The 16,145-nt window shown below is 59.1% G+C and overlaps 1 protein-coding gene across 7 annotated transcripts; it reads left to right on the top strand.

Moving 5' to 3' along the window:
* Nucleotides 1-13,309: 13,309 nt before the first annotated feature.
* CCDC188 (coiled-coil domain containing 188) lies at nucleotides 13,310-15,776 on the top strand. Of its 7 annotated transcripts, none has more exons than XM_084994157.1 (9): nucleotides 13,310-13,931; nucleotides 14,073-14,180; nucleotides 14,264-14,425; nucleotides 14,520-14,576; nucleotides 14,688-14,747; nucleotides 14,852-14,916; nucleotides 15,077-15,134; nucleotides 15,261-15,310; nucleotides 15,398-15,776. In XM_084994157.1, the coding sequence occupies exons 1-9, from the start codon at nucleotides 13,398-13,400 to the stop codon at nucleotides 15,582-15,584; spliced, it is 1,281 nt and encodes a 426-aa protein (XP_084850283.1). In that variant the 5' UTR covers nucleotides 13,310-13,397; the 3' UTR covers nucleotides 15,585-15,776. The 7 variants fall into 7 exon arrangements, with proteins under 7 accessions (XP_084850283.1, XP_084850285.1, XP_084850282.1 ...); XM_084994158.1 differs by having other exon boundaries at nucleotides 13,319-13,931; nucleotides 15,585-15,776; XM_084994160.1 differs by having other exon boundaries at nucleotides 13,324-13,931; nucleotides 14,321-14,425.
* The last annotated feature ends 369 nt before the right edge of the window (nucleotides 15,777-16,145 follow it).

The raw sequence follows: 16,145 nt of genomic DNA, 5'->3' as shown, positions 1-16,145 counted from the left end.
GCCTCTCTGTATGTGGCCTCCAATATCCACCCTCCCACTGTGCTCCAGGCCATCCCAGGAACACGCCAGCCTCATTTCACCGCCACTGCATTAACTTGTATCTAATGGGACATGTGGCTATTGGACATGGAGGAATTCCAGTTTAATTAGGCGTCAGGAAGCTGGGCATTAATTAAAGTAACAAAAGACTCAGCACAATGCAGGCCAGGGCTCCCTGGAAAGGATCTGGTCAGGCACTCAGGGGAGGCCAAGAATGGCCAGAGGGACACACCCCACACTCTTCCCAAAAGCCCGTTAGCTAGAGCCCGGGAACACTCCCTGGCCCACACACCGAAGGCCCCTTGCGCCTTGAGTCCTGACCTCCCAGGCGAGGTTTGGGGGAGGGACAGGGTCCCCATTGATGCCCTGAAGACCTGACTCCGGCCAAAGCCCTCCTCCCTGCAGCCCTGTGGCCCCACCTGGTGAAGCCTGATGCCTGACGTGAGCACAGACCACCCCTCAGCACCTCTTCTTCCCACCACCTTCCAGGCACAATGACCCAGAGCAGAGGACACAGAGACAGGACAGGACACTGAAGCCAGCAGTGCCAAGACCTCCCTCACTATCCCTGTGCCCCCTCTCAGCCCTGCTAGGCCTTCACCCCCACGGTCACGACCAAGAATCTCCGGGGAGGGGGTGGGCCAGGGTTTATTTGCTGCATTTATGAGAAGCACTTTGACTTTTTTTCTGTTGTTGTTTTGTTTTTTGTTTTTGGCCGCACAGGTGGCATATAGAAGTTCCCAGGCCAGGAATGGAAACTTCACCACCACAGAGACAACGCCAGATCCTTAACCTGCTGCGCCACGGTGAGAACTCCTTGATCTTTTATTTTTAGGGCAAGAGAGTTAAGGGTTTATATTTCTTCGGGGGAAAACAGAAAACTGGATTATGTAGCTTACGATATGGCCCCTGTTACTCCTCCCAATTCCTAACTATCTCCCAGGGTTTCCCTCTGCCCTGGACAGCCCTTGAGCCCTCATGGACAGGACAGGCTTGGAGCTCCAGGGCCAGACCAGGGCCCCAGGGTCCGTGGTCTAAGCCACTTCTCCCAGTCCCACTGTGCCACCTCCTTCCTCCCGGATATTCCACCTCTGTTGATATGCCCTGTTCTCCATCCTCACCACCCTGCGTAAGCTGAGGGGCACAGAGGCCAAGGTGTCCAATGCATGTCACTGGACAGCTGCTCCCTAACGGCCCCAGGACTGAGTCCAGGCCTCAAAATCCACTTGACTGAAAGGAATTTATGTCAAGACCATGGGCTGATTAGACAGGAATGGTGGACCCAGTGAGACTCACCAGGGGATCCCCATGGCAACAGCAAGAGGACCCGGGCCATCTCCATGGAGCCACCCAGGACGCATACTTTTCAGCAACTGGCAAGCCTGCCAACAGCCCTTGTTTCTCTGTGCGCCTGAGGCTCTGCCGGCAGGGGGCTGACAGGGAAGCAGGGGGAGTCAAGATCCATCCCTTCAGGAAGGGTCTGGACACGGGGTCCAAGCCAGGGCTGAGTGGCCCCCAGCCGGAGTGCAGTAGGGCCTTGCCTGCTCCATCTGTATGGAGACAAATGGTCCACGCCCTAATATCGACATTTCCCATAACGGTGATTATATTTTCCCCATCAGCCGAGACCCGAGTCAATGGCATGTGAGTAATTGGAGATTGATTTTAATTAAGTCTTAAGAGTTTTGTGACCGCACCTGACGGGAGGACTCCTCCCTGCCAACTGCTGAGGGGACTGGGGCAGATGGATGGGTGGGGATGACACCCAGCATCCAGGTCCCTGGCCTGAGACCACCCCCCTAGAGGCCACCGTGTGCTCTGCCCCCAGACCTGTCTGGTTCTCAGCCCGAGGGGGGAATTGGCTGGGGTGGGTGTTGGATCTTGAGGAAAGACCCTGGATGGGTGGGTCTTGGCAGGTGCTGGGTGCCTCCACATCTATAAAGCAGGAGAATAATGACCCTATAGTCTGGCCCACAGGAAGGGTGCCATTTCTTCTCTCCATCTCCTCTTGGGATGGCCCCAAATGTGTGGTCCAGGGCCTCCTTCCCTCCAAACCTCATCCACATCCTGTTCACCATCCCCAGGGCCCCACCCCTAGGCCCAGGCCACACCCCTGCTGACCACCCACAGGATTCAGAGGGCTCACCTGGGCTCCCTTCCCAGTCCCGCCCAGCTGTATTTTGGAACAGGCTTCTGGCCCCGCCCACCCTCCAGAGCTTCTCATGACAATGCCAGGAGCCAGGGACCCCGAACACAGCTCCACAGCCAGCCTCCCAGAGCGCATCCCTCCTGGAAACCGCAGGCCTCCCAGCTGCCCCCACCCACCAGCCCACTGACAGCTTTACTGTCACAAAGGAGAAAAGGTCATTAGCAGGAATGAGTTATGAACAAGGAGGCCTAATTAGGACTGGATCACCAGTCTGACTCTGAATCTGAAGACTGAAGGGGGGTAGTCATGGAGCCCCCATGGGGTCTGCCAGGCTGCGGGGGTGGGGGCCAGGCCCAGTGCCAAGAGCCCCAAGGGTGTCCAGGTCAGGGCAGGGGCCCAAGGACCATTCGGCCCCCTCACCTGGGGATCCCCATATCCTACCTGCTAAGTCTCTGATGCTGGTCCAGGCCAGCCATGGGCAGCATCCTCCCCAGCCTCTGAAGCCCAGGGGAGCTGAGTCAGGGTCCATGGGACAGTCCCCGCCCACAGCAAGTGTGTCCTCCAAGTGTGGCCCTGGCCCTTTGTCCTTAGGGCCTGCCTTGTCCCCTATTGTCCACCCCACCCCTGGGATGGGGAGGGGAGGCAGCCCCCGGGCAAGGCTGGCTCCACTCCCAGCACCTCTGCTCCACCCTGGGCCCAAGGTGGGGCTCCACCTCCTCACAGTAGGAGGGAGGTAGGGATAGAATACCAGCACACCCAGCACGCCCCCACCCAGGGCTGCAGGAAGGCTGCCCTCAGGAGGGTTTGGCCCCCAAGGACCCCAGAAAACGAGAAAAAGCAGTACCCAAGGCAATGCCTCACTGTCACTGAGACCACCTACAGACAAGGGAACAGAGCTGCAGGGGGCAGCCCACCTACAGAGCAGAGACAGGGACCAGGTCCCTCCCAGCCCCCAGGAAGTCTATGTTTCCACTCTCCCCAGGCTCCTGAACTTGGGGTACATCCTGGGAACATCCCAGCCTGAGGTCATCAGCTCCCCTCTGCTGAGCCAGGAGTTGGGGTTTGGGTGGTGACAGGAGGCAGGGAGGGTGGGTGGTGGGCAGGGCCACCCACCCAGCCATGTCACCCACTGGGTCAGGGCCAGAGCCACTGGGTGCTCACTTGGGTGGAGAGCCAATTCTTGCCTGGGAAGGATTCACCAGGAGCAGGAGGGTAGCAGGGCCATGGAGCAGCCATGATGCACAATCGGCCTTGAGGAGCCGCCGTCCTGCTAATGGCCTCAGGGCTGCTGACCTCAGACCAGAACCATGATGGCTAATGAGAGGGCCCTGGCCAAGGGGCCTTGGGACAGTGACCCCAGGCCAGAGGTCAAGAGGTTCTGGCCCTGAGGGCCTGGGCTGGGGCTGAGCCTTGGGGGTCAGGGGCCAAGGGCCCTCAGGGTCTCAGCTTATACATCCATGTGTGCCCTGGATGGGGGTGATGAGGGAGGGGGCGCTCTCCGCAGTGGGAGACTGAGGCCAGGACCACACCTGCCTGCCCATCGCCCATGGCAACCATCCATCCATGCCGAGTGACAGAGGTCCGCCCACCAGCCCTCCTGTGGGGCTGCCGGCTTCTCTTTGTTTCTCCAGCTGCCACCTTCTCTTCACTTGTGCTTCAAAAAACTTTACACTCATAAAAGTGGCAGGAGCAGTTTAAACGGCCATCTGCCTGTCCAGAACCCACTGTGTGCCAGCATCACCTTGTGGCAGGCTGGGCAGGAACAGCACTGGCCTTGGATAAGGGACCAGGTGGATGTGAGGGCTCTGGGAGCTGTGAGGACTTGGAGGAGGGGCATAAATAGGATGGTCCTGCCTTGGGGCCAAGGCAAGGGGCAGTGTCAGCTGGCAGTCTGGCCAGGTGGGGCCAGAAACCAAGATCAGAAAAAAAAAATGATTCACGTGAAGGGCAGCAGGTCCTCAGGTCCTGCACCTACCAGGGCTTGGGCATCCTGACATGCTGTACAGGGCTGGCAGAGTCCATAGACTCAGGGTGGCCAGTACAGGGCCTCTGCCTGGAATTGCCTCCTCATCTCCCTTAGGTGAAGGCTTCATGAGACTGCAGGCCTAGAGGATTAGGGTAGCACTGAGTAACCACTCACACTTTAGTGAGAATTTGTGTGCTGATCCAGGAGATGGCTGGGTAACTGTGATGGTGGAAGCGTACTCCCAGGACCCAGAGGGGCTGCAGGCAGTCAGAGGACCAGGATCAGCCCATGGGGACAGAGGATGTCCCTGACTACCGGCCCTGAGACCCAGGACACCTATATGTACAAGGCAGAGCCCCCTGATCTCACCTGTAACTGGACAAGAGCCCCTGCAGGTATGGGGTCCTTACTCTCTCTGCATGGGAAACATCCACCCCTGGGGTGCAGGTCTGGGAAGTCCAGCAGAATCACGCCGGTCCCCGATGGCTCATCCACCCCTAGCACCAAGGTTCCCGCACTTCATGGAGCCCCAGCAATTCTGATGGGTTTCCGTTTAACTTTTTCTTTATTGCAATTACTTTGAACACTATTAAATGTAGTTATTAATCATTAAGTAATTATTATCTGCCTTTATATTAATTTTCTGGTCATCGGGATTGTCAGGAAGATTTAAGACCTTTAATTGTTAGTATTTCCCAAACACCAGAGAGGTCTGATGCAGCTCCATACGGTCTCTCTCTCTGCCCAGGCAAGGCAGGGATGTCCCCAACAAGTGTGTCCTGGCCACCCCATGACCCAATCCTCTCTCCATGTCCCCTTAGACCTTGAACACTGGACCAGAGGCTGGCCCTTTCCCTGGCATGGGCCCATTCTATACCCATCCACCTCTCTGAAGCCCATCTGCTGCACATGCTCGGCTCCAAGACCAACTTGGCCTCGCTGGCCATTCAGTCCCACTGCAGTCTCCAATGTCCCCAGGAACTCTGGCATCAGCCCCGGGACCAGCAGACCAGCGCAGAAAAACCAGGAGCCTGGAGTTCAGGGGCCAGCTGCATGGACAGGATGGTGGTGTTGGCAGCTGACTGGGGCCTAGGAGCCCTGGGGGGACACAGCTGGCACCATAGGGTAGTGTTATGGAACAACTACCTGGAGCCACATTGGGTGTGAGATCCCTGATTACTTCCCGCTACTCTCAGGGTCAACCCAGGAAGGCCACCAGCTAAGGCTGGTCCCATCTGGGGCCCTTCAAGCATCCTCCCTGCCCTCCTGGCTCGCTGCCCGGAAGGCAATGCATTCTCCCAGGTCACAGATGAGCAAGCCAAGCTCAGAGGCAAGAAACTACCCAGTGGCCAGTTCTGCATGCCGACAGTCCCCTGGCTGCTTCTGCTGAGCACCAGGGCCCTCGGCTCCCCAAGCACTGGCTGGGGTCACAGGGAGACAGCTGGGCACTGGTCCAGACACTCCCTAGCCCTGGGGAGGCCAGACTGTGTGATGCGGGTGTGGTCGGACAGAGGATTAGGGGTTCCTCTGCCCCTTCTCCCACCCACTGCAGCCTCCTCTGCCCCAATGTGGTCAAAGTAGACTTGGGTGAGTGTTGAGACAGGAGGAGGCACCAGGGGTGTCCTTCGGCTATGGCTCCTCAAGGACCTGACTCCTTCAAGTTCTGCCTGAGCAGCCTCTCTTCCCTCTCGGCCTGCCCTCAAGTACAATCAGAACAGCATAGAGGGAATTCCTTGGCGGGTTAAGGATCCCCGTTGTCACTGCCATGGTGCGGGTTCAATCCCTGGCCCAGGAATTTCCATATGCTGCAGTGCGGCCAAAAACAAAACAAAATAGGAGTTCCTGTTGTGGCCCAGCAGAAATAAATCTGACTGGTAACTACGAGGTTGCTGTTCAATGCCTGCCCTCGCTCAATGGGTTAAGGAACTGGCGTTGCTATGAGCTGTGGTGTAGGTCGCAGATGCGGCTTGAATCCTGCGTTGCTGTGGCTGTGGTATAGGCTGGCAGCTGCAGCTCCAATTGGCCCCCCAGCCTGGGAACCTGCATACGCATGAGGCTCCAAGTCTGGAGTAATTCGTTTGTGGTGGCGGAGGTGGTTGTCATGGTCATGGCGACAGCAGTGATGATGAAAACTGATTCTCCAAGATCCAGAGTTTCCCAGATAAACAATGTCATGGCCCACCATCCCCACCCCAGCTGCTGGCCCCTTCCCTGCTGGTGGGCTGTCCCCAGGAGGCAGCAGGAAAGAGAGCCTTGACCAGGCCTGACAGGACAATGGTATATCTTGAGCTGACAGAGGGCATTTAATCTTAGTTAAAAATAAACAGGTTCAATTATTGGAAAAGGAAAAAATAGCCTAGTATTTACTGCAAGTGCATGGGAGGCTATTACTCTGGGAAAAGCCCCCTTTCAGGATTGTGGGCCTCATCCTCCCGCCTGGATCCTGACTGGCAGGTGGAGCCCCCTTGTGGGCCAGGGCAGGGGTGGGGGGTGGGGACAACCAGCCCCTCCCATGTGACTGTTGGGACAGCCTTACCTTCCCGCCCAGATGGGTGGGGTCATCTCCCCAGAACCAGCTCCAGGGTCTGCTGAGATTAGGGGGCCTGGCAGTGACCCTAGGCAGGGTAGATGACAAGCTGCCATGAGATGCTGCTGTAATTAGCATGAAACCTGCCGCCTGTGCCAGGGAGGAAAATCTCTTCTCAGAAATACGCGTCCGAAGCAAGTTCAATTTCACCGGAGGGGCCATAAAACCTTTTCCCCATCACCTAGAGCTGTTGGCTGTTACCACCGTTAATCCTGGGGATGCTATTTGGAGCCAAGACACCACTCAGGGAAAATCAGGTCCAAACCCCATAAGGAAACACTTCTGCCCCAGAGAGAGTCAGACAAGGCCCTACCAGGTGCTGGGCATCCTTGCAGCTGGCACTACTTCATCCTGCTGCCAGGCCAGCTGGGACCAGCTCGGTGGAGACAGAGGCCAGCAGCCTAGCCCCACCCCACCCACCTGCCCCCTGCAGACCCCATTCTCCTCCCTGTGCTCAAGACACCGTCCACCCGCACCGCCCTCCCCCCAGACTTGTATCATCCCACAGACTTTCTTTAATAATCATTTCCTTGATTACCTAGGGTAACAATGAAAACACGTAATTGAATTGCCAAGAAATTACCATTTTTATAACTTGCACCCAGTTACTGAGATAAATTAACCGTCTCCCTGTAGGGTGAGTGGCTCAGGCGCATCAGCGAGTGTGATCCTGACATTTATCAGCCATGTGGGGCCTTATTAAGAAAAATATCTCCCACTGCCTCCCTGGGGGCGCCTGCAGCTCCACCACATGGTCCTGAGTGGGCATCAGCGGGCCAGCTGGAAAGGCGGGTGGGCAGTGGGCTCCTTGGCTGGGAAGCTGTGGGGAGGGGCAGCAATGAGCAGGCCTGGGGAGGAGGGAGGGTATTATCCACCTGCCCCCTCCTGTTGACCAAAGCTGACCCAGGAAGCTAACTGCCCACAGACCTGGGCTGGGCACCCAGGGTCAGTGCCGGGAGGGTGTGAATGGTCAGTAACCTAGCAGATGGTTGGCTGGTGGGTGAGATCACTTGCCTCTTGCTGGCTGGGTGAACTTTGGAGTGGTGGGGAAGATGAAAGGCCCAAAAGGGAGACTTTTGTTACAAGAGCTTGCTGCCTTTTCTTTTTTTTTTTTTTTTGTCTTTTTTTTTTTTTTTTTTTTTTTTTTTTGTCTTTTTGCCTTTTCTAGGCCTGCTCCCGTGGCATATGGAGATTCCCAGGCTAGGGGTCAAATCAGAGCTATAGCCGCTGGCCTACACCAGAGCCACAGCAACAGGGAATCCGAGCTGCGTCTGCAACTTACACCACAACTCACGGCAACACCGGATCCTTAACCTACTAAGCAAGGCCAGGGATCAAACCCGCAACCTCATGGTTCCTAGTCGGATTCATTAACCACTGTGCCACGACGGGAACTCCAAGCTTGCTGCTTTGAACCGCACAGCTGTGTACCTGCCTCCATTCTATCCCCCACTGCCCGCCCCCGGCAGCCTGGAAGCCACAGGCTGGTCTAGAGGTTCTGGTGGTGTCATAGGTGTTGGAGCCCAGAGGCTGGGTGCAGAGCATGACCTTGGTCCACTTCCCAGCCAGGGCAAAGGAAGTCCCCAAAACCCCCATCACAGCCTCCCAGCCATGCAGGAATTGCAGCTAAAGGGACAGTCTCCCAGAGACGAGCCCAGGGCCAAGAAACCCCATGTGCCTCCAGCCACAGCCCCGTCCCCCAATCCAGGACCCCACAGCCCATGCCCATGCCTTGCCCACATCACCCCTCAGGAGCCCCCGCCCAGATCCAGACAGCCAACTTCATCACTCACAGCAATCGATCCTTCCCCGTGCTCCAAAACCCTAACTCGCCAGGGCAGAGCCCAGACCTCTGGTCTGGCTCCAAGGTGCAGGGGCCCCAGCATGGCCACCTCCACAGCCTGGAACCCTCAGCACCCCAGCCAGGCCTGAGAGGTTGGGGCCTTGGGGGTCTGGTCCCAAGGCTGGGGAGTTTGCATCAAGAATCCCCGTGCCGGAGTTCCCGTCGTGGCACATTGGTTAACGAATCCAACTAGGAACCATGAGGTTGCGGGTTCGGTCCCTGCCCTTGCTCAGTGGGTTAACGATCCGGCATTGCCGTGAGCTGTGGTCTAGGTCTTAGACGCGGCTCGGATCCCGCGTTGCTGCGGCTCTGGCGTAGGCCAGTGTCTACAGCTCCGATTCGACCCCTAGCCTGGGAACCGCCATATGCCGCGGGAGCGGCCCAAGAAATAGCAAAAAGACAAAAAAAAAAAAAAAAAAGACCAAAATAAATAAATATATATATATATATATATATATATATATATATATATATATATACAAAAAAAAAAAAGAATCCCCATGCCCCTGTCCCCAGCTCACAAGCAAACATCAGGTGTGTCCACCTGATGCTGTGAGAAGGATGGTCAGGACAGGGGGGCGAGATGGTTCCAGGCTTGTTCTCTGTACTGGCTCTGTGTGGTCACTCCAAAAGTGTGGCTGGGCCTTGCTGCCAGCAGGCCCTCTGCCCCAGGCACAGAGCACCAGTGACCCCCACCCTCACACGGCCACCACTGCTGTCTTAGGGGCCGAGGTCACGCCTGGGGGAGGGCCTCTTACAGCCCCCCAGGCCTCCCTCCTGGCCTCCTGCACAGCCTCCCAAGTAACTTACCCCATGGTTTGCACCTTGGAGGCCCTACAAGTGACCCCATCCAGCCCCCCATGCTGGATCCAAGGGTCCTGGACACACCAGCCTGCCTCCCACAGCTGAGCTCTCTTCTCCCAGCACCCCAGCATATTCTGGCCTAGCCCACAGGGTGAACTGGAACCCCCTTATACCAGCTGGGGCTGCCCACTGACAATGGGGCAACATGGGACCCTCCCAGGGCTGTGGGGAGGGTCCCACACTGAGGAAGCCCCTTGGGAGCCCTGGGGAGGGAGCAGGCAAGGGACCCTGATGAGGAGGGAGAGGGCCCAGCATTATTTATTTCAGGGCTACAGTGGGTGGAACTGCAGATACCCCAGGGCTGCCAGAAGCCTGGCCTGGGTGGAGCCACCTCTGCTCCTCCCCTACCCAAGGCCTGGGGTTGCTGGTGTGCAGGGTAGTGGCTCCATCTGGTGGTCAATCCTAGGGAGAGCATGGGGTGTCCTTCAGAGGAAGGAACAGGGGCACCAAGGTCTCCACCCTTCCTCTGACCACTGGTCTCACTCAACCTGTCAGCTCGTGAACACAGGGACAGCCCAGGAGCTCACGGCTCAACACAGCTGCTCCCAGCAAGCATGGGCTAGGTTCAGAGGGCAAGAGTGGGTTGGGCAGATGTCTGGAATTCTGGGCCCAGTAAGGACCTGGTGAAGTTGACAGTCAGGGACTCTGGCCACGCTGGCTTCCCAGGCACAGCTGTTGGGCTAGCAGGGGCAGATGGGGGTATCAAGGAGGGCGTAACAAGGAGGGGGTAAGCCTCGCTGAGTGGGATCCTCTTGGAGGGGTCCCCGGGCTCAGGCAGGGTGGGCATCTCCAGTTCCCTGCCCCCCGGGGTGCAGGGGCCCCAGCATGGCCACCTCCCCAGCCTGGAGCCCTCAGCACCCCAGCCAACAGTAATTTATTGATTGTCTTCCTTGACATTCTTATTATCTCTTCTGATTCTTAGACTTTAAGAGTGAGAAGTAGCTGTCCAGAGAGTCACCCAGAAAGAGGAGATAACAGCCTGCCACAGCCAGTGCATTGGCAGTTGCTTGGTCACCCCACATACGGGGAGGACATGGGGGAATGCCCCCACTCTGAGCCTGGGCCTCTGAAATAGAACCACCATGGGGGGATCCCATTGCCTGGCCCCCCACCACCTCCTCTCACCTTCACCTGCCCCTCATTCTCAGGGCCCACCCTCGGAGGCCTGTTCTCCATCCTCAGGACTGCCCCACAGGCTGCAGTGAGAGGGGAGCCACCCAGTGCTGCTCAGCAGCCTGTGTCCACTTGCCTGGAGTGCACCTGCCCTCTGGCCCTGGGTGGGGGCAGTCACTCCCCAGGACGGCCCTCCTCACCCAGCCATACCCAGTGGACCTGTCCTCCTGCTTTGAGTGCAGCCACTGGCTTGTGCCCTTGCAGCCCCATGCGTCCCAGCCTCAGGCCTGTTGCAAACAGAGCACAGGCCCTGGGGGAAGGGGAGGTCCCAAGAGGGACCTGCAGCCCTGAAGAAGAGGGTGGGCCCCAGCCTGGGGCTGCTCCAGGAAGCCTGCAGGGCCTGTGGGGCAAGTGGGTGGCTCTAGAGCCTGGAGGGGAAGGGTCTGGGCCAGGAGCCTGTACTAGGAGCCACAGAGACAGGCTCCCCCTGAAGGGCTGAGGCTGGCCCAGATACCCTGAGTTCCATCCATTCCATGCCTGTTTCCCACCTTGGGAAATAAGTGTCGGGCGTTGAATATCGAGACCAAGGTGAGTCCTGGCAGGGGCACAAGGCTGGACAGGGGAGGAAGGGCGTAGGGCTCCTCACCTCTTCCCTCCACAGCCCAACCCCTGCTCACAAGCTTCAGACTCCCTGAGGCCACTGGGCGTCATGGCAACTTGGACAGGAAGCGGCTGCCATGGCAACTGGCGTCCAGGGAGGTGCACACTGCCTGGCAACAGCGGCCGTGGCCTGGCGCTCCCTACAATATGCTCAAGCCACACAGCGGCCAGGAAATCCGTGGGTGTAGACTTATCCCCACCCCGCGTGGGATCCTGGAGCCCGGACTCAGCGTAGACTCCAGCCCCAATCGGCACCTGCAGGATGCTCTGCATAGTGTGCCTCCTCTGAGAGCCCCCCACCACTTGGGCCATTCTCAAGCTCAGGGCCACATCGCAAGGACCACAGGGAGAGGGTGAGGAAGGTTTCAGGGAGTTGGGGTCTTCAGGGCTGGGCTCCGAGCCACCAGCAAGCATCCCAGATGGGAAACAGCCAGGGAAAAGGGTGCATCTGGGAGCATGGGCGGGGTGTGTGGCAGGTGGGACCCAGGCACCTCATTGGGTCCCACAGCCTACCTGGGTGTCCAGTGGCATTGAGGCCCACACCAGCCATTCCCGTGTTTCGGCAGTGTCGTTGCTGCTAGTATGGAGGTGAATGCCCAGTCTCCACGAAGAGCTCTGCCCTCCACGTTGGATATTCCCGGGCACCTGGTGGCACTGACAGAGTGCTGTCCCCTCCCGCAGGTCCCTCTTCCCTGTGGCTGCCCCACCCCACAGGTCCTCCAAGAAGCCTTTGCCGGTTTCCATCTTACATTGCCCCCAGAGAGGTACCTGAGATGAGACCCTGAACCCGTGGAGGGCTGGAGGCTCCCTGCCCCTGGCAGCTAAGCAGACCCCCAGCTGGCTGGTCAGATCGGAGGAGCATTCAGGGGGCCCCTGACAGCTGCATGGGGCTCCAGGCCCCTCCTTCCCAGCCTCCCCAGCAGAGCCTATTGTTGATGCTGCCCAGATACACACCCATCCTGTGAACACAGAGGGACCCTCTGAGTCCAGGCCACACACGTTAAGCCAGTCACAGCCTGTGGACAGTGCGTACCCCCTCCTCTATCAGTGCGTTCACGAGAGCTTTATGGCTGTTTATGTGGCACAGGCCCAGGGGTGTCCACCAACCCACCTTCTGAGGATGTGCTTCCACAGGACAAAGAGGAGGCTGTGCAGCAGGGGGTGAGGAGTAGCAGGGATGCAGGGGTAGGGCAGATCCTGGGCCGGTGCAAGAAGCAGAAGAATCAGCTCCACCCGGGGTACACCCTGCAGTTGCTAAAAAGGCCTCTGACATGGAGAGGAGCAAGTGGGAAACTGGTTCCGTCACTGAACAATTCTTGGGCAAGTGACACTCAGCTCCCCACCTACAAAGAGGATAATAATTGTCCTTGCAGGACCGTCAAATGTTTAATAAAGGACTTTTTAAAAGCTTGGTGAAGATCCCGTCATGGCTCAGTGATTAACAAATCTGACTAGGAACCATGACATTGCGTGTTCGATCCCTGGCCTTGCTCAGTGGGTTAAGGATCGATTCGGCATTGCCATGAGCTGTGGTGTAGGCTGCAGATGCGGCTCGGATCTGGCGTTGCTGTGGCTCTGGCATAGGCCGGCAGCTACAGCTCTGATTCAACCCCTAGCCTGGGAACCTCCATATGCCGTGGGAGTGGCCCAAGAAATGGCAAAAAGACAAAAATAAATTAATAAAATAAAATAAAATAAAAGCTTGGAGATGCATCAGGTAAAAGAGCCAGGCGGTATGGTGGTCTCTCCTGTGTGAAGACAGAGGCTGTGTGGTCCTGTGGCCATTCCCAAAGGGTTTCGACCCCTGGGCTCTTGAGGTTGGGTAGGGTTGCTCTGGGCACTTGCTTGCTGTGGGAATTTGTTTTAGCCACGTGTCTGCGTGATCTGCCATCCATTGTAAGAAATTAGCTGAGCCAGGTGTGGTAAGGAAGATGCAGAGGGGGTGACCAGCTGAGGCTACTTCAGGAACAGGGACATGACGGGAGGGGCCCTACTGGCTTTGGCTCTGGCCACCGCCCCAGTCCATTATGACCTCCCTGGCCACGTCCAGGCCTTTGTGACAGGTGCCCCTGAGGCACCTGTGAGCCGTGACACCCAGAAGGCCCTCAGTAAGAGAGTGGCAGGTCGGGCCAGGCCAAAGCCTGGACCTGGGGTCAGGAAGGGGTCACAGGGAGGTATGGAAGGGCCAAAAACCCTGGGACCCTGTGGCCACTCCCACCCCCAGTGTCCCCAACCTCCAGCTTCAAGCAGCCATGGTAGATGCCTGGACCCACCCTGCCAGGGCTTTGTAAGGTGGCCCTGCCTGGGGCCTCTCAGCTCCACCCACTCAGTGGAGTCTGCCAGGCCCTTCCCAGCCTCAGTGGCAGGGGCTGGGGTGCCCAGAGTTGATGGGGAGGTACCTGGGAGCTTTATCACAAATGAAGAGGGAGAGATGCAGCAACAGAGGGCAAGAGAGGCAGTGGGTGCAAGACAAGGAAAAACAGAGGCCAGGCTGGAATGGGGCTGGCCTCTATACCCAGGCCGAGAGCAAAGGACATCCAGGCAGGGAGCAGGGCCCAGCTCAGGGCCCCGACACTGCGTGTGCCCGCCCCTGCCCCCAGGAGCTGGGACCCCGGCCCTGTCCAGGGCACCACCCTCCCAGCTCCCCAGTGCACCCCTGGGTCCCGCAGAGCAGTCCTTCCTGCAGTTGGAGCAGGAGAACCAGAGTCTGGTGAGTGTGGCCCTGCCACCTGTCTGTGCCACAGGCACACAGGCCCCAGGCGCCGCTCCCTCCACCACCAGCCCCGCTGCCCCAGCCTCCCCCTGAGAAGTGGCTGTGACAGGCGTTCCTACCTCTCTGCTCCATCCCCAGAAAAGGCAGAACCAGGACCTGCGGGAGCAGCTGGGGGCCCTCCTGGGGCCCGGGCAGCAGTTCCTGTCCCTGTGCCCAGAGCACTCGAGCTGCACGGCCCTGGCCTGGGTAAGTACACAGCAGGACCGCAGGCAGCTGTGGGAGCGGCCGGTGGCTTCATGCACTACACCTGCACCCCTGCTCTCAAGCAGTCCATGACCACAGACGCTGCTGATGGCCTTGAGGCTGACCCGGGGGCCCCTCTGCAGCCCCCTGAGCAGGCTGGAGCCCGGCCCCTGGAGGACAGGGCCCCTCTGCAGCTGCTGCGGCAGGAGCTGTGCCGGGGAGAAGAGTCATTTATGCAGCAGTCCCAGGTGGGCCCCGGGCTGCCGGTGGGTGGGCAGGGGGGCTGGACAGGAGCAGACCCCCCACTGGCCATGCCTCTGCCCACACTGCACCTGCCCCTAGAACGAGCTGCAGCAGATCCGACTGTCCTTTGAGAGGAAGAAGATGGCCATTACCGAGGTGCCTGCCTACAGGGTAGAAGGGGGTGCTGGGGACGAGGACCCCATTTGAGGTGTATCCAACGTGGGTCCCACACTTGGGGGTGTGACTCAGCTTTCCCCTTCCCACCAGGTGTGGGATGGCGTGGCCGAGGTACACATGGCCCTGAACAACCAGGCCACCGGGCTCCTGGTAGGTCCCAAAGGGCAATACCCAGAGCGGGAGGCAAGAGGGACTGGGTGGCGGGGGTGAGGGGCAAACACATAGGGGACCGGATTTACCTCCTCTGCCCCCAGAACCTCAAGAAGGACATCCGGGGTGTTCTTGACCAGATGGAAGACATCCAGCTGGAGATTCTGGGGTGATGCACGGGGCAGGGGGTCCAGGGCCAGGGGGCGGAGTCAGGACGGGGTGGACAAATCCCTGACCCCGACCCCTCCCCAGTTCCACTGCACCATTCCAGGGCTGCCAAGCTAAGGTGGGGGGTGCTCACGGCACTGACTGTGTGGCCCCCCACCCAGGGAGCAGGCCCAGTGCCGCACCCAGGCGAGGAAGGAGCAGCAGATGGCCTGCATAGGGGTAAGCCCCAACCCCACACCATCTGCTTGGAGGCCCCCTGGGGATTGGAGGAGGAGCCTGGTGACGGTCATGCCTATCCTTCCTTGGGGGGACCAAGAGCTTTCTGACCTGGCCCCTGTCCTGCAGAAGGCACAGCTGCAGCCAGGATGTCCTGAGGGCCTCAGAGGCCAGCTCTGGTAGGTCACCGTGTGAGCCAGTGGGCAGAGCCCCATCCCCAGGGACTGTCCCAGGCACCCCCGCCCCCTGACCACCGCCGCCCGCAGGCTGCTGGCCCTGAGGCTGCTGCTGGGCACCCTGCTGGCCTGCACCGCTGCCTACGTGTACGTGGTGGACCCTGCGCCATTCGAGGGGCTGGTGCCGCCCCTGCTGAGCCGCGCCGCCGTCTGGAAGCTCCGGGCCCTGCTAGGCCCATTCCTACGCCTTGAGGTGGACGACTTCCTGCCCTTCTAGGCCAGAGGCCCAGTGGCCCCAGCGAGGAGGAGGCCAAGTAGCTGGCACTGCCCCGGGTGCCCACCGGCCGCGCCAGACCCTGCCCATGGCACTGCCACACATCGTCCCTGCCAGGAGCCCTGGAGAAGGGTGGAGGCGGGGTCTGTCCCGAGGGCTGGGCCTGCAGCTGGACATATAGTCATGACACATGCAGCCTCCAAGCTTGTTTCCATGGAAACGGGGGGCGGGGAGCAGCAAGCTTTGCTGCCTTCTGAGGCAGATCTTGAAGTGGAGGGTCCCTCAGGGCAGCGCCCCTGCCTCTCCCCCCAGCCCCTCCCCGCATGGGACAGTAGCCTCCTCACAGGATGCCCCTGTCCACCCCAGGGCCCTGAGTGGTGGGTGTGCAGGCATGGCTCCCCTGAAAGTGATGTCCTCAGGCTTCATGCCTGGAGCCGTCCAAGCAGACAGACCTCAGGGATCAGGGTCTCAGCCTTGCTCTGCTGACCCAGCAGCCTCATACCCCTCGCATGACCCATGTCCCTTCCCACACCCACCCAGACACCAACCCATCCCCTGATCTTG

The sequence above is a fragment of the Sus scrofa genome, chromosome 14 (assembly GCF_054392235.1).
Source record: "Sus scrofa isolate SSC_HxYL_T2T_F1_AM1 chromosome 14, Sscrofa_HxYL_maternal_Yorkshire_Landrace_v2.0, whole genome shotgun sequence".
NCBI classification, from domain to species: domain Eukaryota; kingdom Metazoa; phylum Chordata; class Mammalia; order Artiodactyla; family Suidae; genus Sus; species Sus scrofa.
This window is presented reverse-complemented; position numbering and strand designations above follow the sequence as displayed.